Source organism: Atta cephalotes (genome assembly GCF_000143395.1).
Source record: "Atta cephalotes unplaced genomic scaffold scaffold00015, whole genome shotgun sequence".
NCBI lineage: Eukaryota > Metazoa > Arthropoda > Insecta > Hymenoptera > Formicidae > Atta > Atta cephalotes.
This window is the reverse complement of record NW_012130079.1, coordinates 1424660-1436123: the sequence shown is the minus strand read 5'-3', so window position 1 is coordinate 1436123 and position 11464 is coordinate 1424660. Positions and strand designations below refer to the sequence as shown.

The following is an 11464-nucleotide window of genomic DNA, read 5'->3' as shown; positions in this document are numbered from 1 at the left end:
AAGTTCAATAATTATTATTTTAGTTCAGATTTGCTCGAAATGTCATACCTGATCCTTCGCAGCGTTACAATTTTCGATACTTCGAATATTGTTGATAAATCTCTACTGAAACGCGACACTATACTGATGACTCGCGATATAGATCCACCAATATGTAGTTATGACCATGCAAATAAACTGCACTCTCTAAATATGGAATAAGTGTAACATGCGAGTTTAAAAAAAAAACCGCGTGGTTGACACACGTAATATTTTCAATCACACCGATGTTTGCAATAGACGCATGCTGAAGTAGGAAAAAATCTATTCAGAACATTCACAATATTAATTTATGAAAGACAATAATAAACTTTTTAGTGAAATGCACAACAAAATAGAACAAAAATAAAAAAATATATAACAAAAAAAGAATAGAATATAAATTCAATAGACATAAACTGTGGTCTCAATGAAATTTCAGATAAAATAGATAATAGGAGAATGTTATTGCCAGTATTAAAATAAATATTAAGTCTTTTTAAAATACTACAGGTTTAGGAACAACATACGTCGAATATAGACGGATGAATGACGGATCGTGACGGGAGAAAATACGAAAACACATCCCATGAACTACGATAATCACGGATAGATGTGTCTTTCGAAAAACTCGAGATAATCCCGCTCGTCCCGTAATCCGATTTAACCCTGACCAATCGCAGTCGTTGTCGGTTGCCGGTCGTGTAACGGAACGGTCGTTGAGGTAACATAAACGAGAGCAATCGGAAGGAGTCATCCGCCACGGTGAAACCACGTTTACTTTTTCATTATTACAAATCGATCAAGAGATTTAACAATCGCGCTCGTTGCTTGTGGATACATTAAACCCTGAAGTGATTATTATTCGCACCGAAATGTGTCATCAAGAGATATTATATGGTACTCGTTTTCAATTTGAATAACAGGAGCACGAATATATATATTTTAACGTTTTAATAAATTGAAAAGATCCAAATATTAAATTTTTTAAATACGAATATTTTTAAAATTATATATAATTTTTATTTAAAAAATAAGTTTAAGTTTCTATGATAAAAGTTATTACAATCTCAGTTACGCTCTTAAAGTTCAAACTTCTTATAAAAAAGTTTCCAGGTAACCTTTAAACTACTTTAGGACAATTTTCTTATTTGTGATCTAGCTGTGGATTTTCTGCATACCAGTTCGTACATATAACAAATTATTAGAATTCACGTATATGGATTGTAGATTTAAAATGAAATTCGCTGGGTTGCATTGAAACGAGAAGTAGAATAAAATCAGAATATCTACTACAGGACTAAGACTTCTGTGATGGCTGCGCGTTCGATAAAACGGAGATGCCTTCGGCGCCGTCGCGCGCCCTCGATTCTTCAATACGCTAACTTCTGTCGCCGCTCTGTCTGAGGTATGAGATCTACTCGATTATAAATATAAGGCTTCTTCATACGAAAGTTGAATGTCATACTTTAACAATGGCCGTGCTCTTAACGAGGCTGCATTTTGAAAGAGTTGAATATTCTCTTTCTGATCAATACGAAAATATTAAATATTTTTATTTTTTAAACTATAACTCATTTCTGAAGTGATAAAAATAGAGGATTGTTTCTGATAATTAATTCGTTAATTTGTAATAACGAAATGTCCTCTGTGAATCGTCATACAAGAAGTCATAGTGATGTCAGATAAAATATCTACCAGTTTGAATATAACGAAAGAGCAAAATCAGTGAACGAAACATCGAGAAATTCACACTAAAGAATAAACTAAAAGTAAGCGAAATACGTAAACGTGCTAGTCTGAGAGCGGATGGTTGGCAGCCTATCAATCTTATCCAGCTATCACTTGGGTACCGAGTCCAACGTCGAAAACAGTTCGTCGCGAGATCACAGCAACAGAAGCAACAGCAGCAGTGGCGTCACGGCGGCAGGAACAGCTCATGGGATCATGTCGTTTCTCCCCTCTACGATCGCGAACAGCTACCAACCTCTCCGTCCCACATTTTGCAAGGTACATCGATCGCTCTCTCTCTCTCTCTCTGTCTCTCTTTCTTCGTCTCACTTCCTTTCCGCCTGTCAGAGAGGGGAAGGCGTGAGAGATGCCCGCGGGCGATGATAGTGGTGGAAGAACGTTCACGGTGGGGATCATATAACCGGCCCGGCTATACGTGGAAGGGATAATTAACCGACACAACCGTAGCTCCCTATGCTGCCTAACGGAAGGACGAAGAAAGGTTACCATGGCTACGTGGATGGGATCCGGCCAATCCCGGTGTACTTGGTAGGCGTGGTCTGTGCATTGGACCCCCCGATGCTATCTATCGCCGTCTCTTTTCTTGCTTCTACCTCTACGGTAAGATCGGACGGTGGTGGAAGTAGCGAGACAGAGAGGTAGAGGTAGGTCTAGAGCGCCAGCGAGACAGCCCGGTTGCAACGGGCGTACAAACGTATCATGCTGGGTAGGGCCGGTGCCGAGATGCCGGCTTGTAAACGAAACCAGTTTGCTATCCGATACGATCCAGGCAACAGCGGCCTCGCGTGATATCCCCACGACGTGGAAGAACGTCAGCGCGCCGCCTGGCCTAGTGGGTGTTACCTGAGCGACCTGGAGAACGGTCGCGCGAACCCACCTGACAGCGATCTTCAATGGGCATCGGAGCTCTTTACAACGCGTATCTGCTCCAATTCAGACGTTGTCACGTGCCGCTTCTCGAGAATTGTTTCGAAATTAATCAGTGACGTGTCGCGACGTGCGCGCGCGAGAGAGAAAGAGATAAAAAGGGAGGGAGAGAATCGCCAATGTGGGCTTTCAGAATTTAGTACCTGCGGAAACAGAGGCGGTCGTTCTTCGGGCAATTCTCTCGCCTCATAAGAGATTACAACCTCTCTCTCCAGATGTTATAACATTTTGTTTATACATTCGAACTTGGAAATTTGGTAGTGTCAATAGTGAAGTGGATAATTATCCAGTGACCGTCACGTCCATTTGTAATGAACGCACATACTGCCTGTGACTCTGACGAATCATGAGAAGGTCCAAGAGCAAGCATAAATCGGAGCCGCGTGTTTCCTGAACCGCGACAAGTCCGGGTGACATTAATACTCCAAGAAGACAAGCTAAGTCAAAATTGGTGTATCGCGAGAGGATCACCGTTTCGGGAAGATGTCCGCCGCTGGGACCACGCCGCCAAACGCGAACGGTCCGCTTGTACCTTGTCCCTATCTTGCTTTGCCAACTCTATCTTTCTCCGTCAGTCAAGTGGCAACGGTTTGCGAGACCTTAGAAGAAAGCGGCGACATCGAGAGGCTGGCCAGGTTCCTATGGAGCCTTCCGGTCGCTCATCCCAATATTCAGGAACTGAATCAGAGCGAGGCTGTTCTCAGGGCGCGAGCCATTGTGGCGTTTCACTCGGGACATTATCGGGAGCTTTACGCTATACTTGAAAGGCATAAGTTCACCAAGGACTCTCACGGTAAATTGCAAGCCATGTGGCTAGAGGCACATTACCAGGAGGCTGAAAAACTTCGCGGCCGGCCGCTGGGACCCGTGGACAAGTATCGCGTAAGAAAGAAATTCCCATTGCCGAGAACAATCTGGGATGGCGAACAGAAGACGCATTGCTTCAAAGAAAGAACCAGATCGCTGCTCCGAGAATGGTATCTCCAGGATCCTTATCCGAATCCAGGAAAGAAGAGGGAGCTGGCCGCCGCGACGGGACTCACGCCGACGCAAGTTGGAAATTGGTTCAAGAATAGGAGGCAGAGGGATCGCGCTGCTGCAGCGAAAAACAGGTGTGTCGTAAAATTAATCGTATTCTTTCCTGTCTTTTCCTTGATTGAAAAGGACAGACTTCTGAGAGGATTGATAATCGTTCGAATCAAAATCACGCTTCCATTCTTCACGAGTCTGTCAAATAGCTTGCCAAATTCCGAATGGTTAAACCCGTTCAAATTGCAAAATTCTCTTTTCACAGAATAAATAGATCAATACACATTGGGTTCTAATGAAGTACGTTTTACCTAAATGCGGTGAAATGTTATACGTATTTATATTATCTTTAATAGACTAATAGAATATATTTACTTTTCGGAACAATGAAATATTTCGTATGTGCCACTCGATATCTGGTATTCGCATTCAAATCTCCTTCAATGACGTTAAATACGCACTAAATCAACAAACAGTTCTCATCAATATTCGTACAACGCATACTCTTACGAGAGCGTCGGTTCATTAATAACAAATACGAATTGTTGAATCCGCGATACTGAAAGTACTGGATTATCATTATAGCAACACACGATAATTATTTAATATTAAAATATGCACGTGTGAATTCTTAAATAATACTGAGAACAAAAACTGATTGCAATTTAAAAAAGTAAACATTTAAAAAATTTCCAGAAGAGAGAATGTATCCTTCATTTCACTGGCTAACACGTGGCTAAACAATGAATCCATATGGAAGACATATTTCGTTGGTGTAGTTTACTGAAAAATCGTTTGTGTTGTACCATCATTCATTTCGCGAATACCGCAATATAATACTCGTAAAATTATACTATATTAATAAATGATTTACGTTACACTATGAAAACATTTTGTCGATTATCGTAAATCTTCTTATCGAAGCAATCATTTTATTAAAATATCACGCGAACAGAGTATTCAGTGAAGTTAAAACGAAGAACTTAATTCACATATAAGAACGTCTTGGAGATCGTCTGCGGTTGGTCACGATGTAGAAGGAAAGTTTTGTTCATTAAGTAGCGTTTAATGGAAGTTAATCGCGAAACGATTAGTGGTTTAGGTCCCTTTAGACAGATTGTTGTACTGTGTCCTCGGCAAACGAGCCTTTGTGCCTGCCCCAAGGTCCCCGTTGTGGAGGGTCGCATAATTTCATTTTGACGTCCGACGGAGGGTCGCTGCCGTCGGGCGAACGACGATTTTCGAATTACGTCTTTCAAATTGTGTTTTGACATCGCGCTCTCGCTCGACATCTCTCTCTCTCTCTCTCTCTCTCTCTCTCTCTCTCTCCTCTCCTCTCCCTCTCATTCACTCTCTCTTTCTCTATCCTTTCATATGACGATATACTCGAATGTTGAAGTTCACGATAGCTTTAAAATAACATTAGAATCAGTCTCAGATTCTTGCTCTCTTCGTCTTCAAGAAAATGAACGAGATATCTCGCATATATATCTTTTTTACTTCTTGTTATATGAAATATTATATCTTTAGATTAATTATATGTTTTTAAAATAAAAGTTTCGAGACAAAATGAGCTTGCTGTAGGTCAACATTTATGGCAAAAAAAAATACAGTGTGTGAAAAAAGTAATCTTTTATTCAAAACAATTCACATAATCATTAATACTAATATACATAATTTATTCTAAAAAAATAAAGCAGGCTGTAGCAAGAAAATTGTTACAGCCTTTATTTTTTGCTTTGATAACTGACTAGGAATCTGGTTACTGGCCCATTACTGGCTATATTTGGTTCTGATTTATTTTTTCGAATATTTCTTCGATTCAGCAATCGATCACAATTCTGCGATGATAGATAAAGATGTTTAACGAGGACATTTAACATTCAAGGGATCGTGTAACAAAATATCGTCACCTTCACAAAAAAAAAGAAAATGATACGTCCAAGTAATATAAGAGAGGTAAAAGGGATAAATTCCATCTCTGAATCATGGCTGGTCATTATTAGGGGATCATCGCCTCAATGTGTAGACGATAGAAAAACGGAAGTAGTCTTCGTTGGGAATTACCACCTGTCAATTTGATTCGACACGAGCAGTTCCGTTGCGAGCAGGTAACGGTCTGTCGTATTGTTCGGCTATTTATCGCCCGACGCCGCCATTATTTGCCTATAAAAGGGAAACTTGAGGTGGGTTTTCTATGCCATGAGCTGCACCTCTTCCTTCCCTCTCGTTAGGAAACCTAGAGTAGTCTCCACGCGCGAACACCGGATGTTGCTCCCGGTGATTTATGAGTTCTTGGAAGACCTACCCGAACATTTTTGCTATTGCTTCCAGGGAATCCTAGGCAACTTTCCGCATCTCGAACACGCGACCTTGCATGTGTGATATTACCAAATACGCATCGCACTTTTGATTCTATACCTCGGGAAAAAGATATTTATCTAATGTACCATCTAAATGACATTGAAAGTTAATTAGATAGTTTTCAGGTCAAAGAAGCAAAATACCTGTATTCTTCTAGTGTCTTTTTACATAGAACTAGAAATCGATATAAAAAGCATTCGTCTAACGAACGAAATGATAAAAAAAATTGTCAATGTATACGCAATTGAAAATAATTAAAATCGCTCTCGATATTTTTTGTTCCCAAGAATCAATTTGTATCGTTCGATTATTAAAAAGTTATTAAGAAACATGTTTGACCCATTGAGTATGTATCAAATATCATATCAATAACTAAGCACGATCTTGCTAGTAACACGCAATATTCTGGTAGATTAAAATGCTAATTCATGTCGCATTATTTTATTGGTGTGTTATTTCAATCGTAAATCAGGATGAATGTGTCGATAACCGAAACGATAAAACTGTCATCCTCTTGTGGAAAATAGCGCCGACCTAGATCTGTCCCCAAGTACGCGGACGTACATCATGTAATTATTGCGCTCTGAATGAAGTCATTAATAGTCATTACCTACGTCTAACGCTGTAATTGATATATCGTTAACGGACGACGATGGCTCGACCATACTGCTCTAATTGATCTTGATGAGCTCGCGCAGCGAGTAAAGATTATACGTTCGAAACGTACATTGTCTCTAAACCATCGTATGGCGATCACACGGCGATTATGAAAAATGCAGGAAAATGTTTATATAACTCTGCCACATAATCACCGTAAGTATAGAATCGTAGTTACGTCATTGACGATAAAACAGATCGTGTTCTCGTGTTTAGTTGTTGCTTTGCCGTCGCGAGAAAATATGCGTAACACAAGATTTATTAAGCGGAACATAATATTGCATAATTCTTTCAAATTATGCAACGCGATAAGATCAAATGAAAACTGTGCCAGAATTTCTTTGTATGTAATGATAAATCGCGCAACTAGAAATACTGCTATACGCATATTTCATATGTACATACATATGTAACGTTGTTATGTTGGAAGATAATGTTATCTCTTACGCGAATTTATAAAATAATTTATAAAATAATTCCTCAAAACATTTAAATATATGTCTAGCGATTATAAAATGTAAACAATTTTTTTGAGAATGTCATTGAAATGTTAATTTAATTTGACCAACAATCGAGGAAACAATATTCGAATGTTCAATTCTATTATTGTTGTTAGAACAAGAAACAAAAGGCGTGTAGTTCAAGAAAATCTAATATTAACATGGCGGCAAAATTCAGTACGCTGTTTTACCATTATTATTTAAACAATGCAAAATGATTAAAAAAAAAAGGAAAAGATCGCTTATGCTAGTCACACACGGCTCTATGTTCAACTGAAGCAATCCAACAATGGCTGCGACGTACCTATCGTTACCCGACGTAATGACATTCCGTATCTGGCCCCGAGCCACATTTTCCTGCACGTAATCCATCGAATCTCGGGACGGAGAGTTCTCAGTTGTGTACATCTAGATAGACATAGGAAGATAGAAAGCCTTTCGAAGTTCCTGCATCTCCTTTCGAAAACATCAACATGCGTACAGAATTCGACACAGAATCCGCGAATAATATGTTATTGTTTCAGAATATTTAAGAAATAGAGATTGTTATTATAATCTCTATTGGGCTGATGTCACCTCGCATTATTCTTAGTTCGCATTTATCATTGTCTGTTATTAACAATTAATATTATTTATTATTAATAGTATTGGCAATTACTAATTACTAACCATATCATGGAGAAATAATATAAATAAACAATTACAGGAAATATAACATAATTAATCATTTATAACATTTCTATTATGCAGAATTAATACTGTGTCTGCATGCGAGCGCGCAAAAACCGAACTGTGATAATTTTTTATTTTGGATAATTTTTAGATAAATTTATACGCTTTATTCAATTATCTCCAGCATTATATAGAGGACTTTTCCCTGTAATTTTTCTCCACATCCAATTCATATTTATATCGAAATGGGTTTTTGCGCTTTTTGTTACGTGCTTCCAATATTTAATAACTCGGTCACCGAGTACAGGTAGCGTTCATTAGCCGCGACGCGGAAAAAAGCATACCATTAAAAAATTCATAAGAGATATTTTGCATCACTGGATAACGCAGTTTGTTACAATCGTTGTTAGTTCCGAAACGCTGAATAATGTAATCCACAAAAAAATAGCGGCTTTTTTATCATTTTTCCATCTATCAGCCGTACTTTCCACTCTTTTAGGCAATTCCCTTTTTATTCGCGAATTATGAATTCTGAACAACATCGACGAGGAGGGCACCCTGCGTGCATTGTAAAGAGCTTAATTCCCGATTGATAAAATCCGCCAACGATCAGACTGTAAAATCCTAGTAAATAAGTACATTCCGTACCAAAAATTTCATATACTGTCGTTTTTATATTTCAATTGGCAATACAAAAATTTATATAAAATATTTCTGATCGTTTCTCACAGCGTTAGCTCTGCGTCGATTTACGTCAATGTAATCGCCAATTTAAACACGCTTCTGGGATTATTACCATCCAAGTCGTCGTTTGTGTCGCGTTTCGGGGTGAGAGAGCGAAATGCAAGGGCATCCTCAAGATGCGCGTCCCAAATGTTTCATTTTCGTCACGTGTCGGCGCTCGCGAAGAACGTAGCAGCTCCCGTCGCGTCATAACGAAATTCCTTCCGTGGTGCATTTTCAGTTCTGACACATAGGGGTGAAGCCAAGGCGAATCTACTATACTGCGTACTTGTCGTCGTCGTCGTTGTCGTCCTGACCCGGGATGGGTTAGGTAGACACGTAGACAGGATACGGTGCCCGCCCCGAGGATCCTAGAAGGTCCTTTCAGAAACGTCGATCCGCATACTGCCAGCCTCGCGGTATATTTTCGCGGTCCAGCGAGCGAGTTATTCAATATGCTCAACCCCGAAAGCCCCGGAGCAATCTCCGCGCTTGCACGTAGCATATTCGCGTGTCTGTGTGGATACCAGGCCGACACGATTACGTGTGTGAAAATATCCTTGTGTGGGTGTATGTAAGAGCTATATATTACGGGGACGAGAGAATGGAATGGGTACATTCCCGCTGGTGCCGCTCCACCCGGCATGGCCGCGGCAGGGTGAGCGCGTTCCGTCGCGTTTTGCGATAGAACACGGATAGTGGAGATACAAGTTGAAGAAGATCGCAGCGCATCCAGTGCGATCAATTACCGAACTGACGCTGATCGATGAGTAATCGCTGTTTAAAGGATGCATTTCAGCGTTAACGTTCAAAGTATGACTCTTTCAATAGTTAGCTCTCCTTTATTAGGCTCACGTTGCAAATCTCGTTATCAATTTCGGTACATTCGTAAGACCGCACGTTGCTATTAATTATGCAGAACGTGGGGGTTTAAGCGGGAACTCGTAAACATATTCGGAATCGGAGATACATACTCGCAGAAATCCTCGCGTGAATATACAGACGTACTGGTTTGCGTTACGTCCAAGGGAACTCGGAGCCTGAACGCGAGACTCGACTTCCTAAGGGGCGTCTACGGCCAGGCAGGATATAAGGGGGAGAGGGAGAGAATATAACCACCTCGGCAACCCTCCGCGTTGCCAGCTTTTCGGGGGTGGCTTAGCTCGAGCGTGTTCCCGACTCTCCTCTTTCGACGTTGCCTTCGCCTCTGAAGTTATCAGATTTTGATAAAGTCCCCGGTGTATTAGAGACCCGCGCTGTTTGCGTTTCCACGCAGAATCCCGTCTGCGTTGCCACCTCTCGCTACACCACTATCACTCCCTCCCTTCATTCCATCCCAACCCTCTGGACTTGTTCTCTTCCATCAGGATTCGCGATGCCAGTTACTTCTTTCCTTTGTGAACGGCGAGACCCCGACTGCGCTCTTTTTTTTTTGTTTTTTTTCCTCATTCGAATGATTACGAACGATGGAAGGGATACGCTTCCACACACGCGAATTTTTTTTGTTTAACGAGATTTGTACTTTGTAGCAATACGACGCTGCGAATCACATCATTATTCGCTTTCACTTGCTGCTTGCACGATTCCTCTTTTCAAATAAAATATTATTTACTTCACATATCTTTCAACACATATCTTTCTTTCGGAGAAGGCACGGAAAATTAAGTATGTATTTCTCTTAAGAAAGAAAATATTACCGTAGAGATTTATCCATTCGTTCTATCATGGGAATTGATGTTTGGTTAAACAACGTGTCGCCTCGGGAAATAATTTCTCGTAGGCACCTGGAGGAAGCGAAGATTTTTGCATAAAACTTAAATCAGCGTCCAGAAAAGACGGCGGCAGGATTTATGGTCGCGTGAAGTCTCCCCAGTGTGCGAGATGCACGTCCTTTCGAATCATTACTACATGCCTTCCGGTACCTTCTTCTTCGAGTCACGGTCAAGTGTCACTCAGTGTGGTACCGCCGTTATCTTGATGACCTTAAACGAGAAAGGAATATGGAAAAAGACGCGGATGTCATCGTGTTGCGCAATCTTCCGCACCGCGAAAAATGTTCCGTGGCCGTGCAGGTCTTCGGGAATGTCCGCCCGCAGATGGACAACAGATGTACGACGACGAATCAGATGGAACTCCCGTTTCGGGAAGCGCCAGCGTGAGAAAATTACAGCACGGGATATTTTTACGAGAGAGAAAAATCATAATCCCTACATAAGCGAGAGAGGTGCAACGAGAGGCTCTCGCGGACCGTTCGATTTCCCGTGGTCGTCGCGACAAAACACAGCGACAAAGCCGCGTGAATATGTCGTGTCTATAAATAATGCTGCCTCCGCCATTTGAGACTTTTATTAAATCAACTTAACCTTTGAGTCTCAGACGGGAAACATTAAGGCCACCAGCACTGTCTATTAGATTTCTGTCAGTTTCAAAGTTACGTTACGCGTAAATTTAATATTACCACGATTCGACGCGGAGTGGATACGGAATGTATTAAAAAGAATTAACACATGTCAGAGTGCGAGCCACATTACGGGGGCTAGCCAGCATTAAAAAATGATTTCGTGTACGGTGTAATCAATTAATTATCCCGTCGGCGTGGTCGCTCTATGTGTGTCGTTAGTAATCGAATCGATGATGATCCTACTGAAAAGCAGCGCTCGTCATCGAGAGGCACCAGGCCTGAGGAGTATTGGTCGGCGAATTAACGACGATAATAACCAAAGAGCAGGGAACACGCGATTCATCGAGAGAGAGAGAGAGAGAGAGAGAGAGAGAGAGAGAGAGAGAGAGAGAGAGACGACGAACGAACGACGACGACGACG

At 41.0% G+C, this 11464-nt stretch overlaps 1 protein-coding gene across 1 annotated transcript in view; it reads left to right on the top strand.

The window, feature by feature from the left end:
• Nucleotides 1–3180: 3180 nt before the first annotated feature.
• LOC105617982 (homeobox protein SIX3) overlaps nucleotides 3181–11464 on the top strand; it is a 53760-nt gene continuing 45476 nt past the window's right edge. Inside the window, exon 1 of the mRNA XM_012199519.1 lies at nucleotides 3181–3809. Within this exon, the coding sequence (XP_012054909.1) occupies nucleotides 3181–3809 (629 nt within the window). The remainder of the gene's footprint in view (nucleotides 3810–11464) is intronic.